Here is an 18,150-nt window from a genome sequence, read left to right as displayed (position 1 = left end):
TCATAGTTTAGTCCTCCAACAAAGAGGAAAAGCCCCTGTCATGGGTGAAACATATTTATAGACTGCAGTTTTACATCCAGAGGACTATGCAATTAAAAAGAAATTGTCATCTGGGCGAGACTTTGGGTAGTGTTTTCCTTAATGCACAACCAGCAATCACAAATGAGGGCAGTATTCTGCCACAGAGGACAGGAATGTTATGCTCAGTGGCAGAGTTTCATGCTCCGGCACCAGGGGGTGAAGAGCAGGCAGGGGCGTGGCTGGCGTGTGTCCTGGGGGTGTGGTGCGCAGCCCACAGGGGTGTGGCATACTGCCTGCAGGCGCATGGCACCCAGTGCGGGCAGGGGGCAGCCTCAATGGCACCCCACCGGTATCGCACTGCCAGGGGCGGTGCGCTCCCCACGCACTCCTCTTCCTCCACCAGTGGTTATGCTACTCTTGTGCAAACTTTAAAAGGGTTAGAGTGCCCAAGTGTTCTTCATAAATCACTTAAAAGTCATGGCATGTTCTTGAACTAGTTTAATCCCATTAAGGAGGGTTCCCTAAGTGGTTGGTGGTTTGCCACCTGCTAGCTATAACCTGCAAGAATTCACGTATAAAATAAAGCAGGAAAGTGCAAGGTGCCCTTTTTACACTGTAACTATTTTTGTCTATATTGCTTTAGGAGCACTAATCCAACAGGATTTTATAATTAAAGTTGTGAGTTTATTATGAAGTATATTGTAGCTATTGTTCAGTCAGCTTGAATGCCCTTTGACAGTTATAAATTCAGTGAATAATTAAATTAGTTGTCACCATTGCAGTTTATCTCTTTTTTGCCTCCAGTAGTAAAACATTCATCAAACAATAAATTGAACATTTCCTACCAGGTAAAAGCAAACAAATGTTATACTACTGGTAGCTGGGGGAAAGCTGGTTATACTTAACAAGCAGATACATGTTCACGGGGACTTGTAGGTCCTCCTCCTCCTAAAGGTTAGGATGCTTTCTGGAGCAGCAACAGCCTATCCACACAATTCTGTCCCTCCCTCGAGCAGAAAGTCTTCCTGATCATGCATAGCAGGGTAGGCTGGGGTTGGATATTGCCCATTCTTTGCACATCTCCAATTGACTGTGCTAGATTTCATAAATGCTTTATTGTCCAAGATACGTTCATGTTTATTGCTCAAAATATTGTGTTCTTTTGGGTGTGCACGTTAGTTCCAAGGTGCAGCTTGGTTTAGAGTGAGGTGTCTTTATACTGTTTCTCTTTAAAGAACCATGTGTTCCACAGTGGTAATCTTCCACCACCAGCAACATCTTATTTCACAGGAACAAACAACCCTGCAGTGAATACGGAGGGTAGAATTCAATGTAGGTGGTGGTGGGGGTGAACATGGGGGAAACGGTCTGCATCTGCAACCAGACTCCCCCCCCATTCCCCTTTAAACCTTTTCTGAGTCCCCCCCCCCCAAATTTCCAGAGAAGATTTTTGGGGGCAGGGGGAGGAGAGGCGAGTAACATCCCATTGCATGAGCAGACCTTGTTCCACCCACACAACAACTTAGCCGAATCCTGTCACAAGTTGAAAACTGTTTCTTTTGTCTTCATCTATAGTGGAGGTCTTGTTCTAAATTGCATATTGCCTTTGTTTTAAATAAATGTCCCACATTAATCAGTTAGGGTGATAACACCAAATTAAATGGTTGGTCCCTGAAAGCCTTTTTCCTAGATCAGTGGTAAAAAAATATGAGTTGCTCTGTTTTGTTTGTGAACCATGACAACCAGATCATTAAAACAGTGTCCTGTTCTCTATTATTTGTTTTCTCCTTCTTGTGTGATAAATCACAGCAGTTGTCATCACATATCCCCTCCATCATTCCTTACCTAAGACAAAGCAGCTATATTTCAGGACAGCTGCACAAATTTTTGTCTATAAGGCACTAGAAAAGCTTCTTAGAGGGCAAAGTTGATTAAAATCAATTCTACCTTTCAATAAATAGATAGAAGAATGAGTGGCTAATTCAAATGACCCTTTCCCCCATATCATGTTAAAATTTATTGGCCAGCCAAGGACTGTCCTTACAAGCAATCAAGTGCATAAATACACTTCTGTTGCCGCCATAGTTTCAGCAAATTTTATTATTGCAATTTGCTGAAAGCATAGCAGCTACAGTGGTGTACTTATTTGCTCATTAAATGCTTAGAAGACTATCCGAAGTTTGCTTACTATTGGAATCAGAGGGGAGTTTACTTCTTTTAGGCGACTAAGTACTGGAGTGTTAGATGCATTCAGAGGTTTCTCATTTGCCCTATTTTTAAGTAGGGCCACAACAAGTCTACCAGCTTCACCTGCCCCACCTTGTCAGTGCACTTGTTCCGCTCTTTGATGTTTACACAGGTCAGTCCAAGGCAACCAAAATATAGCAGGTATGTTGGAAAAGAGAACGGCAACAAAACGGGTATGTTAGGAGGAGACGGTGCTGACCGATTCAGCACTTAGCAATATTGCTCTCCTACCACAAAAGAATTCCACTCTTAAAGCAGAACTATTCATTCCTTTGACTGGGATATATGCTGAGTTGGAGCTGAAGTCATGACAGAGGACAATGTAAGGGTCTAAATCTGAGCTGATTTTCCATTAGGTCTAAAAGAGAAAAGTGGCGGCAGCTGCAGATCTTTTGGCATACAAGCAGTTTCTTCTGAACCAAGAAAATCTCATTTCATGCATCTTTGCCAAAAAAAGAGAGGGATTAATTAATTAATGAATGAACACTGGTGAATTGACATGCACAGTATTGTTAAAGAGAATTCTCTTGTTGACATCAAAGGATTCCTTTCATTGCCTACAGTGTACAAATTTCACCTTTTGAGGAAAAGACAACTTCGACTAACTTAAAATCAGTTTCTTGGTGAAGCTGAGGCCCCAAACACGACAGTTGTGACTGATTCAGTTTGTGATAAACTGATAATGATAATTGGGACCTCCAACTGAGAATGAAATATTGAAAAGGAGGCGTTATTTATAACTGAAAGTAAAGACAGCACTCAAAGATGTCTCGCACATACACTCAGTTTAAAGTGCATTTATTCTGGGCTGGTGTGAGTGTGGATCATGATGAGGAATGTGGTACTTATTTAGCTCTCTTTCCTGCCCTATATAAGGGCTCATGAAATGTATATATTAACATAAACTTTATCTTTGCAACAACTCTGCGGTAAGCCACGATGAGAGACAATCTCTCCCGTTCCTTGAAGTCCAGGGAGAAACCTGTTTAGAGAGACATAGCTAGAGCTCCACCTGGCCTCTTGGACTTGGCATTATTTGCCTAGTAAGCTTCAAGTCTAAGCCAGGATTTGAGCATTGGACTCCCACATCAAAGCCCGGTACCATATCCCAGGGAATACACCAACAGATCATTTTCACTAAGGGTATGCAGAGGCAAACACAGCTTAGAATAGACAATGATACCTTCGAATTATTTTTGACAGCAATGGAATGTTGTGGAGGACTGGAATGGGAGGCAGTGTATTCCCATCTACTTCCCACAATGCCCTGCGGTCTAAGCGTGAGATTGTACTATACCTTTAAAGCACATTCAAAGCACTTCTTTTCCTTCAAAGGATTCTGGGCACCCTAGTTTACCACTCACAGAGTTACAATTCCCAGCAACCCTCAACAAACTACAATGCGCAGAATTCTTCAAGGGGGGGGGGAGAGTGTGCTTTCAAGGTAGACTGTGCACAGAGACTAGGTGGAGAGAAACAGATTGGCAGAGCCCTTCGTTCCTCCCCAACCCTCATTTCAAGACAGAGCTGCAGTGTGTTCCTTTCCAGTTTGCGTTAAATTAATGGGTCCCCAGTCGTGCCCTCCCCCTCTTTCCCATTCTTTCCATTAGTCACCATCTGCCCTTTTAAAAAAATCATGGATAGCTGCAACTTCTTGGGAAAGCTTCCATCTTTCTCCAATTCTGTTTGTGCATTCCAGCAACATACACACCCGCCTCCCTGGAGGCCTATCGGCTTGCGGCCCCTCCCAGCTCCAGCATCAGAGTGGGGCCTTCCCCTTCCCATCAAAAATAGGAAACAAATTTGGTTCAGAAATAATCAAGTAGCCCCAAGATCTCAAGCCAGTAAAAATGAAGATATATTTGGTTATTTGGAATCAATTAAGCACTCTCTACAAGGTGTCCTCCTGCCTCTTTCGGCAAGGAGCACATGAAAATCCTGGGAAACCATAGATTTCTCTGCTTTCATCCTTCATCCAAAGGTGATGTTGCATCTTGAGATGGCTTTTAGCTTTGCAACGCAATGCTAATTTGCCAGAAAAATTCAAGAGGCTATTCACTCCTTTCCAAAGACACCTTTTTGAAAGCTCAGATGGGTATCAAATTCTATGCCCTAGAGCAGTGGTCCTCAACCTTGGGCCTCCAGATGTTTTTGGCCTACAACTCCCACGATCCCTAGCTAGCAGGACCAGTGGTCAGGGATGATGGGAATTGTAGTCTCAAAACATCTGGAGGCCAAAGGTTGAGAACCACTGCGCTAGAGTTTCATCCCATTAGTTGCTAGATGACAGACATCATCCGTCGTGTTGACGAGGGTAAGAAACGAGGGTGCAGTGGAAAATATACACTGCAGATGTTACAGAGTCTGCAGTCCTGATGGAAACTGAAGGAGAAGAGTTTCAGGGGAACATCAGCTTGGGGCTACTCCCTGCCCTCTTTAAAAATAGCAATGGAGGAGTATCCTTGAAACTCACTTCTGCATCAAGTGGAAAAGTTCAGTACACATTAGTAGTATTAGAGCATTTTTGTGGAGTTACAGGTTTTGACACTTATCTTAGTGGTGATGAAGTGCACGAGCTATTTCCACATGGTTGTTTTTTTTTAAAGAAATTTGGGCCTGGGAGCTTATTTCCCTTCAGAGGACTATGTCCTCAGAATAATAAATACTTGTAGTGCATTTAAATTTTGGTTTACATGCTTTCACACAGAGAGATTATCTCTCTGCTAGGGTAAACCCCATGTGTTCAGGATGTACGTTGAGTGCAATCCTAACCACATACATATTCAGAAGTACATCCTTTTGAATTCAACTGGGGCTTTATTCCTGAGTCGTGCGTAATTGTGGTTCTACCCAAGAGCAAGTCCTATTGCACTCAGTGGAAGATACTTTTGAGTAGAAAGGATTGCAGTATAAATAACTTTTTTATTTATCTTTGTATGGGTTCTTTTTTAAATATAATCACTCATAAATAATGGTTTGTTTTCAGCTCAGAGAATCATTTAAAGACCTCAAAAAGAAATTCAATAACATGAAATTCAACTATAGCAAGAAAACTGAAAAAGCGCGAAATCTGAAGACTCTGAGAATTCAGATTCAGCAAGTTGATGCGTATTCTGAAAAAATGCAGGTAACAATTATAGCCGTTGAGTCATGGCATGCATGATATGTATCTCAAAGATGCACCATGATGACTGATCCAACATTCAGCAGATAGTTTTCATATCACAGCTGATGAAACAGAACACCAAAGGTCACACATCCTTTTTCTTTTAGCAATTGGCTAAGGGTATTGTGTGTGTGTGTGTGTGTGTGTGTGTGTGTTTCAAGTTCAAAACTGACTCAACATTTCACGTCAGTCTTCAAAGCATTATGCAATTATTATATGGTATTCCCGTTGAAAGGGTCACAGACATGCTTTTAAATCAACAAAAGCCAAGGCCAACAGTGAAGGAAAGCCATGGTTGTTCAAGTGGTATCATAATTCTTTAAATATATCGTGCAGGTATGGCCTAAAATGCTAGGGAGAAACCTACCACCTAGCTATCAGCCCCACCAAGTAAACCAGACGATGTAAAGCAGTAATGGCCAAGCTGTGCCTTCAGAGAATACCGGTAATTAAAAAAATTACAGTTCCATGGAAGTTGTAAATACCTACTAAGTGCAGAAATGTGTGTTTATTTCCTGTGCTTTTCAACTATCTCTGGTGATTTCAGATAGAGTAAGTTTTTGGTCTATTGAACGTTTCTAAAATACCTTTTAGAATTTCTGAATATTCTTACTGTATTCCTTGGAACAGGTACTGAGAAAGAAGACCGATAATCTAAAGAAGAAAATCTTAGATTCCTTAGCAACTCAGCCTAGTGATAAAGCCGAGATACTCTCTGGCTCAATCAACGAATTAGAAAAACAGCTGAGTGTATTTGGCAAGATTATGGAGGATTACAAACAGAATTTAGATCTGATGGAGCGCCTGCAGCAGATGATGGAAGAGGTATACAAAAACCACAAATGCACTTTACAGATGTGTTAAGGGGCCGGTTCGAGGTTTGGGACTCATGTACATTGCCTATGTGCATCTCATCCATCATGTCAGACTTTTTAAAAATGGACCAGAGACTTTATGGAAAGAACCTGGAGTTAAATGACTGTAATAGTTCTCATTCATCTAACGCCTGTTCACACCCCAGACTTCACGACTTGTTTATTGAGTGATTGTTGAGTGATTATGTAAATGGTGGTTGTGTGTTTGATTAGTATTGGGTAGAGTGAATGTGTATGGAAATGATTTTTGTGACTGTTGTTTTTGTAATACTTATGAGACTTTCTGCATTATATTGCATTCTTATGTTCCATCTTGATGCATCTTGATGTTTTGCATATGATTTGATTTGTGATTCTTGTATTTATTGTTTAATTATGTTACTTAAAAGGTAGAATTTTTATCACTAAAAGTAATAGTAGTAATAGTTGTCACCATAGTATTCTTTGGGTGTTGAATGTTGGATTTGCATTGTATTTCTTACATTGACTCACACACACACACACACACACACACACACTATTTAAAGTTATAGGCTATCAATAATATAATGGCTTTTTCTAAATTAAGCAGCAGGGTTCAGTTTTGGGATAGTTTTTTGCCATGCACTCTTGAATATCGGTAAAGATCACACAAACCCCAAAACAAAAACACAGCAATTAGCATTATGGAAAGGATTAGACAAGGTTTGACACTGCTGATTGAGCCATCATTGATTTAACTGGAAAATATGTTTTAATATACTGGGGTTTTCTGTTTCATTTCTCTCATAGTGTCTGTTTTGGTATGAAGAAGCAAGTGCTACAGTAGTCAGAGTTGAAAAATATTCATCAGAGTGTAAGACGAGGGAGGCAGTAGAAACACTTTACAAGCAATTCAACAAGTTTGTTGAGCCAATAGTCCCTCAGCAAGAGGAAAGAATTCAACAGATTACAAACCTCGCTAAAGATTTATATGGTAAGAACATATTATTTTGAAACCTCTATGTACATTTTTGGGAAATAAGGAAGATGAGTTTGCTGTATTTTTCCGTGTATAAGATGACCCCTATATATTTTTTTACCCGAAATTAAATTGTTTAGCTTTTTTGGGGAGTGGGGGATGTCACTTCCACTGCCAATCGCACACCTTGCCGCAGCCAATTGTCTGCCCGCTCGCCGCCACCAACAGCCCACCTGCCCACTTGCTGCAACCGCCAGTTGCCTGCCTGCCTCGCCACAGCTGCCACTCGCCTGCCCAATTGCCGCATCCACAGCCAATCGCCAGCAAGCCTTGCTACAGCCACCAATCACCCGATACCACTCATTTATTTTTGTAAACTACAGGTAATGAAGATGGAAAGAAATACATTGAGAAAATAGCAGCGAAACACAAAGAAGTTCTTGATTCTATCAGTGAACTGTGTAGCTCCTTAACAGAACTTGAAGACAAGCTTGGGGTAATTCACTTTCCATATTGGAACCTATATTTGATTTGTGTATGTGCTGTACACCAATTCTATATGCTTCTGTGCTTAGAACAAATATGGATTGCTTCAGTTGACATATTCAGGGTTGGAGGGGAATTTTGCCCTCAGGCTGAATTGTGTCTGTCTGGGGTTTCTTGCCTTCCTCCTAGCAACCACCACAGCTTTGATGGCTATGGCATTGAGTATGACCCTTAGTCTTCGTTGGAGGTGAAGATTCAGGCCTCTTCCATCTCCCTCCATGGCAGCAAGGTATATCAGGAGAGGTGCTTCTGCCCAAACACCTAAGTGGGGGCTGAGGGCCGTAAGCACTTCCCAGCATGGCAAACCAGTCAGATTGTATCAGGTGCATGCTATAGGTCATCCTTTAACAGGGTTTGACCCCACCCACCCACAGTTGTCCAGCAGGCAGGCTGGATAATATGGGAGATGTCCAGTGCCATGCCCAGCTCACTCACATCTGTAATCCATAAAGTTGTGACCTACTTTGAACCCAAGGCACTTGTCCAAGTCCTTTCTTTAACTGTAGCAGGCTGCAGGTCACATCGCCTGGGCATGCAAACTCAGTGGGCTCTTTATTTTAAAGCATTTATATGCTGCTTTTCTAAATAAATAAAAATGTTCCAGAGACCAACCATAACAGAATAAAATGGTGTCCCCAAAAGAGCAATTCAAACAAATTATGTAAGCATAATTCACACAAACAGTAGAAGATCTCTACAGCTGAATTTTGTCTATTTACAGGAGTCCCTGCAATATATGTATGTCCCATCCGACACTGTGATCATTAGGGTAGCTACCATGTGACTCATAACCTATTACGATGGCAAAAATTAGATTAATATGCCTCCAAAGGTCAACACAGTTGATCTACTCAGAAGAGTCCTGCTTTACTTGGCCTCATAAATGTCAATAAAATAAAAATGAAATTTATGAGGCCTGTTTTTAACTCTTTTCCCTCTAAACCTTGAAGGGGGGTTATTGGGTTTGGTTTTTTTTGTTGATTATATATCTTGTGGCTTTATATTTTGATTTTGTTCTGATACCTCCGGGTAGTATATAAATTCAATAAATCATTTTCATCTTCATCATCCTTTTAAAAAAGCATGTGAAAATAGTCCATTTTAGATTACCACTTCCACCAGTCCCAGCCAGTGGATAATGGGAGTTGTAGTTCAGCAACATCTGGAGGGTTGGAGGTCCCCCCCACCTACTATAATGTTTGATCTCAATTTTGTGTTTTGGATGCTGCTGTGTCTTTAATAATTTATGTCCACTCACTTGCAGTTTTGGTTTTTATAGTATTATATTTTATTGTATTAAAAGCTACTGGCATATTTAAATCTAAAAAGAATAACTATACAGTGGTACCTCTACTTACGAATAACTCTGCTTACGAATGTTTCTACTTATGAACGGAGCTCCGTCCGCCATCTTGGATGCGGTTTAGATAGGATTTTTTCTACTTACGAATTTTTAGATAGGGTTTCTTCGACTTACAAACTGTTTCTCCCAATGCATTCCTATGGGATTCGAGTTACAATTTTTTTCGGCTTACGAATGTGCGTTCGGAACGCATTAAATTCGTAAGTAGAGGTACCACTGTATAGGATATGTTTGGCAAAGTCAGTCACTATTTTTATTGCCTTGCCCAGCTTCCATAGCTCTTTTTTCCATTTGACAGGAAGACTCACTAAAGGGAAAAGCACAAAATTTTGAGGATGAGCAAGAAGCAGAACAGAAACAGGTGACAAACAAGGAAAATCTAAAAGAAAAGACAAATGAGCTAAAACAGCAGGTTTGCAAACCTTTTTAGCCATCTTACTTTTGGGTAAATTAATCTGAGGTCAATGAAAACTGGTTTTAGGGGAGCAATTCACACAGGCACAAAATATTGCCTTACTGCGATCTTGCGGGGGCTGTCATTTGCTGCCCAGCATGGTAGGCTGGGAGTCGGGAGATGGAGGGTTCACTTCACACAGCTGGGGGGGGAATGCAAGACCCCCCTTTCAAGCTGGCATGCTAAACTGCCCAATTGGGTGAGTGTTGTGAGGGTAGGGGCCTGGGGACAACTGGGACCACCTTGCCTGCATGGAGCTCCTTGACATGGAGCTCGGACCATCCAGGCTGTACAGTTTGAGGAAATAGTTATAGAATTGTTGGTAGGTAACAAAACATCACGACTTTGGTAGATAAGCCATTGGGTGGCATCCTTTCACATCAGGGTACCCTGTTAAAAGGATCTAGGAAGGAGCAGTACTGTCCGAGAGCCCACATGGGGGCCATAGCACCGCTTCCATGATGCAGCGTTCGCATGAACGGCACACTTGACCCATGTCAATCCAGTGCAGACCCAATTGTGAGTTCAACCAGTAGGTGAACTGGTTAAGGCGGATACTTAACCAGTGCATTCGCCAAACTGGTTTACCTCTGCCTAATGCAACTGGGACACGCAAACACCAATCTTGTGGGATTTGCTGAAGGGATAATCCCTTGTCTTGAAAGTACTGTACAGTGGTACCTCTACTTATGAATAACTCTACTTACAAATTTTTCTACTTATGAATGGAGCTCTGTCCGCCATCTTGGATGCAGTTTAGATAGGGTTGCTTCGACTTACGAATTTTTTCTCCCAATGCATTCCTATGGGATTCGACTTACAATTTTTTTCGACTTACAAATGTGTGTTCGGAATGCATTAAATTTGTAAGTAAAGACACCACTGTATATCTTTAGGGAAACAATTTATTACATGTTGAGCCATTTAGCTTTCTTAGTGACCATGTTCAATCCACTCGTTTTATTTACTTACTGGCTTACTTATAGATGGAGACGAGCACATTAGCAGAAAGCCCAGTTGCAACTAAGACCATGAACACTGTTGCCTCTGCCAACACTAGAAAGGTAATCAGTTTTGTTTTTAAATGTTTGTAAACCAAGGTTGTTCAAAACAAAACCATGACTTGCATTCAGAAAACAAAAACCACCAATTCGTAACGTATTTTTGTCATACCAGCTAATGAGTTTGAAATTCTGCCTGAAATCATGTGTGTACGCAAGTCCTTTATTAGTAGAAAAGTTTTTGACAGGTGCTTTGCAACCCTATCATTATAATGATTAAGAACCAGGGGCATGACTTACAGATAAGCACCCTTCTTTCTTGGTTCAATTGTGAGTATTCACTCACTAAATAAAGCTGAGGTCAGAGGTGGCACCTTGGGGCTAAGATTGGGGTGCCTAGCGGATCACGGAAGCCTTGCCCACACACAGCTTTAATGGCTGAGGCTCCTCCTCTCTCATGCTCAGAAAGAACATGCTTTTGATGCTGCGCTGCACTCGCCTTGGCGGCTCAGCCTCCTCCTCCTCCTCAATATTAGGGGCCTGAGCCCCCTGCTAAGGAATAGTGAGGGGCTGGTGGCACCTCCAACTGCCTAGAGTTGGCACGCTTCCCTGAGGTACAGCTACATTTGGTTCCTCTCTGCTTAGCATCTTCTGTGTTGGAAAAAGAACTTGCAGCCTCTGCATTAGGTCACCAGTCAGTTGAGGACTATTAGCAGTATAGATTCTTTGATTCCATTTGGAGTGGAGAGAATTCTGAGCTGCAGCTGTTTTTAATAAATCACAAAATGATTTATTAAAGATTTATTAAAGGGACGTGGCTAAATCATAGATATGGGATTGACTACCCTGTGAGAATGGGAAGCATTGATTGAGCCTAAGGGGGAAACGGCTAATTTATAAGAGAGTTACAGGAGTGGGATTGATATAAGAAGTCTGGAACACTCCTAGGAAAGAACTACAGAAGTGGATATGGGAAGGAGAGGGGTACCAGTAATTGTTACCCACTCCAAGCCCTTTGGACAGGACACCCTGCTTTATTTAAAAAGAATTGCTATAAGGGTTTATTATTGTTGATAGAACTGAAATGCCCCATGGTAATAAGCTTGATTTCATACTGTAACTAAATTGTAAACTAATGCTTTTTACATTCTACCATTCACATAGCTAATTTACTGTGTTTTCAGAAATTAAATTCCCCTGTAAAATAAAACATATCATAGAAATATTTGAAAGGGAAACAATAAACAATAATAATTCAGTTATCTCTGTTCAGTGGTCTCTTTCTCCCTCCCTCCTTCTCTCTCTCTCTCTCTCTTAGGAAGAGACGATATTGGCTGATATTTCAGTTGTCTGCTCAGCTGGTGAGGATTCTGTTTCACGAGACACAGATCTCCTCTTGTCTTCTGCCAAAGAGGATAGCTTTCAGGCCGAGCTGTTGGCAGAAGAAGTGCCCTCTGGAGATGAATATGAGTGTATATCTCCTGATGATATCTCTCTGCCACCGCTTTCTGAGACACCAGAGTCCAACCTTCTGCATTCTGAAACAGAGCTAGAAGAGCCATCTTGCTGTAGCTCACGTAGCCTGCATGTCAGCTCCTATAGCGTGCAAATGCAGATAAATGCTGGCGGCAAAAGAATGACGGATGAATGCGATCCTTTAACCTCCGTTGCTTACGCTGACATGCCTGGTCACAAAAAGGAACACACGTCAGATCAGCCAGGGAGATTTTCTTCCTCTACCCTAAGCTACCACTCAAAACACAAAGCAGAGTCCCCTTTTGCTCACAGTCCACCAGAAATGCCCGAGGCCAGCCCCCTCACATGCATGCTCAAGGCAGATCCTGCCTATTGCATGATGAGTGAAGTGTGTGAGACCCGTTTGCAACACCACGAGGTCCACAGAAGCATGACAGAAGCACAGGGACAATTGCATGACGGAAATAACTTCACTAAAAGCCAAGCTAGGCTGCATGCTTCACCCAACGCATTCTCAGATCTCCTGTTTCAATCAGACACCACCAGAAGCTGCCAGAGGCAGATGGTCACCCGAGAAGAGATTAAAAGTATATCTGAAAAGAACAGCATGGTCAGCCTTTGTGGACAGGCGCCTAACTTCTCCAAGCTTCTGTCTAATGTAACTGTCATGGAAGGTTCTCCGGTGACTTTGGAAGTAGAAGTAACAGGATTCCCAGAGCCAACACTGACCTGGTGGGTAGCTTACAATGAGAAAACCTAAATATAAATAGAGAAATCCTCACGGAGTCACATATAACTGAGCGCCAGTTAGAAAACCAGAGCTACTTGTTTGGATCGCGCCACATGATTCCATTTCCAGCCAAAGCCCAATTCAAAAGTCACAATATGCATGTAATATTAGGACTTGATGCCACCATAACTCTCAAATGTCAAAGTTATTAAAGCATGCCCCACCCCAAATATTAAATACATTTTAAGATAAATGATAAACATCTCAATTTCCCAACAAAACATTCCAGTTGCTAAGAGTGCATTAAAATTCCTTTTCAAAGAGCTTATGAGTATGAGTGAATTGCTCTACATTGACAGACCCATGTCCATATTACCCCAAAAGCAGAGGAAAAAGGGGGGGTATTATTCACCTTATCCTGAATTTGTTGAACCACATTACTATTTATGCATGCCCAAGAAGGCTCTGTCACCACAACCTGTTATGAAACACTGGGCACTGCCACTTTGCCAGGTGAGAAACTGGGCCTGATAGGCTCCCAGCCAAAGAACCCCAACAAGGTGATCAATCTTGAGGATTTTCGCTTTTTTTAAAAAAAATTCTCCCGTTTTCAACAATAAGTACTCCAAAAAACCCTGAGTTTCAAGTTTTAGTTGCTACATTCCTAAAAGAAAGCAAGACAAAGCCCAGTGAAAGTTCAGAGTTGGTCACTCAATCTTCTGGATTGAGGCCACATTCTTACTCAAGATATTCCAATGCAGCCATGCCAAAGCTATGATTCAAGCAACGCAAAGGTCCTGTGGCTGTATCCAGCCAACAACACAACCCATGTCCCAGACATCACAACCCATGACCACACTGCAGCTCTGTGGCAATTCCTCCACAGGCCAACTTAGAAAGAAAATGCATTTCTAGCAGAAGGGCCTCGGAGAACGGGATACAGGCCAACAGCTTTTATTTTGCTGATTCTTGCTCTGGAATGATACAGAACTGGTGAAAAGTTTTTTGGGGCAAATCCAGTATAAAAAGTAATAAAAGACTCTTGGTCATGAAATCAGAGGGGAAAGAGAGAGTCCTGAAGAAGACTTTTCATCTTTAAATGGAGCTTCCTGGGTTCATAGTAAGATAGGGCAAGCTGAATCTCAGTATGACATTTTCCCCACATATATTTTGCTGCAAACCCACATTTCGTTAGCTAAGTAAAATGTAGATTGATTCAAAGATCATCTCACATTGTCACTTATTTCTTTTCCTCACTGCCTCTTTTATGGCAGTATATACTCTTGAGCTGCTTAGTCTACCTGCACTGCACATAGAAAGAAAGCAGAATTGTAGAGAGAGAACATTTTTATGTGTGTGCATATAACATACTGTATTTGAAACCAGAAACTAACCCATGTTGAACAGAATTATTGTCAGAATGGAGTTGAGAAGCAAATCGAACAGCTAAAACCTATCCCTGTGTTGTGCCTGGGTCACTAACCAACTCTTAAATTATTTTTGCTTTTAAAATACCCCAATCTTCTTTCCTTTGGGAAACCTGATGCCAGCTTTAAACAGACCATAATACTTAGACCTTTTTATTTAATACAAAAATGTTACTGCAGCTTGTTCAGCTTATGAACAAAATATTTTTTTTTACAACAGAAAGAGGATTAAAAATAACTCCAGGAGGGAATTTTCTCAATAGGAATTAAGCACGGATGTTATGATGCTCTAATAGTGATGGCAACAAAATATGACTTTTGCCAAAAAAAGAAGAAAAAAGAAATACTATATATCAGGCATAGGCAGACTCGGCCCTCCAGATGTTTTGGGACTACAACTCCCACCATCCCTGACCACTGGCCTGTTAGCTAGGGATGATGGGAGTTGTAGTCCCAAAACATCTGGAGGGCCGAGTTTGCCTATGCCTGCTATTTTTTTTAAAAAAAAACACACTAATTGACCTAAGGTAATATGTAAACAAAAGAGCAGATGTTGGAAGGCAATGGGGGCAGAAGTAATTAACTGATCTGCAGTGCCATTTGTTCGTTTCCAATCGAGTGGTTCCCAAAAATGTGTGGTGGAAAAGACGGGGCAGTTGGTGCCCTCCCCCTCCACCGTCAACTTTAAATGATAGGCTGCTCTTGGTAAATAAGAGGTCAGCCAGGGGATAGGAAATTCATAGATTTTGCTGGGACTGCATACTGTAAATTGTCTTCTACAATTCTTAGCATAGCTACTTCTTAACATACCAATGTCCACCCATTCTTGGGTGTTTTTGCAGTGACAGTTCTCCCTCTCATGGCCTATTCCCCCACTCAAAGTCACAGGATGGTATTAGCAGTGGAATGAGGCACATACCTAGCCATGACATGGGGACAGTAACAGTTTTCTAGTAACACAAAACAGAAACAAAACACTGCCAAACGTTATTATGGGGCATGCATGCACCCCAATGAAAAACAAAACAAAAACCCTGTTCTGATGTTTCTCCCACTTACAGAATAACCCCAGTCAATTCAGCAGGACAGATCAACTCTTGACTTCCCTTTTTCTGTTTCCTTTGGGTCAAATAAATGCTCCCATTTGTAAATGAAACAGGGGCTCTTGTCTTGCCTTTATGGAGCCAAACAAAAGGTCACGGGAAGCTCCCCTTTAAGAACACATACTTCAAGATCCCAGGCTTTATTTAACCTCTTTCCTGCTAATTAAACCTTTCCCTTCTTCCCCCCGCCCCCTTTTTTTAACCACAAGAACTTACCCTAAATAGTTGCAAACCCAATCCTCTCTTTTTAATACAGTAAAAGACACCAGGAGGCAGGGAACTACTGTTAGCGATTTGCCCCTACCGCCAACTTCCTGTCATAGGTCTGTAAGAGCTTGTTTGACGCAACAGATTGTTTTGCTTCAACAAACATTCATGTTAACCTGACTTGAAAACTGACTCTCTGCTTCAGGTACAAGAAGGGCCAGAAAGTGACTGGAGATGAGCACTTAAAAATCTCACACAAGGACACAAAGTATGCTTTGTTCATTGAGAAGGTGTGTGACACAGACGCTGGCCTCTATGTGGTCCGGGCTAAAAATTCTAGTGGCACGGTCTCCTCAAGTGCCATCCTCCAGGTGCAAGGTAACAAGCCACCTATAAAAAGAATAGACTGGATAATCATCTGTGCCCTCTACTTGGTTGTTTCACTTGCGTACTGGCTGTTCACTTAACGCAGCAACACACCAGCATCACAAGACTTTAACTTTCACACTTGGAGACGACAGCAAATGGCCGCCTTTCGCTGCACCTCACATCCCTTTCACCCCCTTTGGTTATGAGTCACTTTGAATATAGTGCTTCTGCTGATATTAATATCACAGCTACACTGGTTGTCATTATTCATTCATTACTATATCATTGTTACTTGGGGGTGGGGGAAGAGATTTGTAAAGACACATAGTAGGTTTTTGTGCTTTAGAACTCAACACAAGCAATAAAAAAAGAGAAATGTATTATTTATGGGTTACAATTGGATTGCAGACATCCACTTCAATTTATCTCCTGTTTTTTAATAATAATAATAATAATAATAATAATAATAATAATAATAATAATAATAATACTGTGAATGTTTTAATGAAAATGCACCAAGGTTTCATACACTTAGAATATTTATAGCCTAATCCAAAGGGCTTTACTCCCATTGTCTCAATCTGTGCAACAACTCTGCAAGGTAGGACAGTATTTTTATTATCCCCATGTTGCAAGCTGTGCTGGGTGAGACTGGAAGAATAGTGGTTTGCTCAAGACCCATGTAGAAGCCTTTGAACAGAGGATTTCTAGCTTGCAGCTCAGACACTTAAGACAATGCACAATGCTAGGTTTTGCCAATTTCAGATTGTATGTCAACTTGTCAAAGTGAGAAGATACGAAAATAGTTGTTGCATTAATGATTTTAATTCACTCTTGAATATTTTCAAATAGAACAAGAAATTCAGAATGATGTTTAAAAGGAGGAGAAATGCTTGTGGGTGATGTGGTGTAGGTAGTTTAAAACATGATAAAATACAAAGCAAATAAAATGTTGATGAGTATGCCCTTGCTAAAGTAATAAGGAAGGAGTAATACTTTTTAAAGCAAGTTAAGAGTCTTAGAAGGAATTTGATTGGAAATTGCATTTCTTTTATTTTTAAATGTGGGAGCCAGAGCAACACTGTATTATTAGAATTTCTTGCCTTGAAGGATGTAATATCTTTGATTCATAGAATAATATATTGCCAGTTTTGACAAAGGTAAGGGGAGGGGAATGATGCTATTTAAAGGGAGAGTTCACTTGTACATTTTCACCAAATTCAAATGACATGTTGATCATCGTTAATTCCTTCCGTTTCCTACGAAGAGGAGACATACATATATGGTATCTATGTGGTTTAAAAAATCATTGATAAATATTAGTGTAACTTTTTTTTTCTTGGAGAATAACTTTCTTCTTTCTTATAATGACTGCTTTGAGGGAAATTAATATTTTTAAAGAAATCCAATCTCTTAAAAGAAAATTACAATACGAAAATAAATCTTCAAGTGCACAGTGCTGTGGAAAGAATATCTATTACAAATGGGAGGGAGGGAGGGAGGGGGTATGAAGATGGAGGGAAGAGGGGTTTTAGCCAACTGGCTGCAGATTTATTAGAGACATGTAAAACTGAAAGGAGATCAGTCTTCTAGGCAGCCCCGTCCTTGAGGCAAAGAAAGCAGGGGAGGGAGGCCAGTTGATCCAAGACGACAACTTATCATCGTTCTATGAACAGAATATATTGGGCAGATGATGTGTTACACTTGTGGGCACAGGCGCAGTACGCCTGCCTCCAAGAAGCCAAGGCAGCAGGGACGCATGCGTAGAATTACCACAGTACAGTGGTACCTCGGTTTATGAACACAATTGGTTCCGGAAGTCTGTTCATAAACTGAAGCGTTCATAAACTGAAGCGAACTTTCCCATTGAAAGTAATGGAAAGTGAATTAATCCGTTCCAGACGGTCCACGGAGTAAGCGTTCATAAACCATAGCTGCCAAGTTTTCGCTTTTCTCGCGAGGAAGCCTATTCAGCATAAGGGAAAATCCCTGTAAAAAAGGGATAACTTGGCAGCTATGTCATAAACTGAAGCAAACTTTCCCATTGAAAGTAATGGAAAGTGGATTAATCCGTTCCAGACGGGTCCGCAGAGTACTTAAACTGAAGCGTTCATAAACTGAAGCATGGGTGTAATTGGTTCCGGAAGTCTGTTCATAAACTGAAGCGTTCATAAACTGAAGCAAACTTTCCCATTGAAAGTAATGGAAAATGAATTAATCCGTTC

General features: G+C 41.1%; 1 protein-coding gene across 10 annotated transcripts in view; it reads left to right on the top strand.

Annotated features, from left to right (window-relative positions):
- CCDC141 (coiled-coil domain containing 141) overlaps positions 1 to 18,150 on the top strand; it is a 101,439-nt gene that overhangs the window by 69,972 nt on the left and 13,317 nt on the right. For 3 of the 10 annotated variants that reach the window (XM_088676721.1, XM_088676736.1, XM_088676727.1), the window contains 8 exons: positions 5,255 to 5,395; positions 6,065 to 6,259; positions 7,081 to 7,264; positions 7,633 to 7,745; positions 9,457 to 9,570; positions 10,599 to 10,676; positions 11,932 to 12,821; positions 15,762 to 16,285. In XM_088676721.1, the coding sequence (XP_088532847.1) occupies positions 5,255 to 5,395; positions 6,065 to 6,259; positions 7,081 to 7,264; positions 7,633 to 7,745; positions 9,457 to 9,570; positions 10,599 to 10,676; positions 11,932 to 12,821; positions 15,762 to 16,023 (1,977 nt within the window). In that variant the 3' untranslated portion in view covers positions 16,024 to 16,285. Of the gene's footprint in view, positions 1 to 5,254; positions 5,396 to 6,064; positions 6,260 to 7,080; positions 7,265 to 7,632; positions 7,746 to 9,456; positions 9,571 to 10,598; positions 10,677 to 11,931; positions 12,822 to 15,761; positions 16,286 to 18,150 lie in introns of those variants that run through there. The other 7 variants (XM_088676745.1, XM_088676732.1, XM_088676747.1 and 4 more) reach the window with 5 other exon arrangements.

Source organism: Zootoca vivipara, chromosome 1, assembly GCF_965207765.1.
Source record: "Zootoca vivipara chromosome 1, rZooViv2.hap1.1, whole genome shotgun sequence".
In the NCBI taxonomy this organism is placed as follows: domain Eukaryota; kingdom Metazoa; phylum Chordata; class Lepidosauria; order Squamata; family Lacertidae; genus Zootoca; species Zootoca vivipara.
Note: the sequence above shows the minus strand (reverse complement) of the source record. Positions and strands in the feature narration are given on the sequence as shown.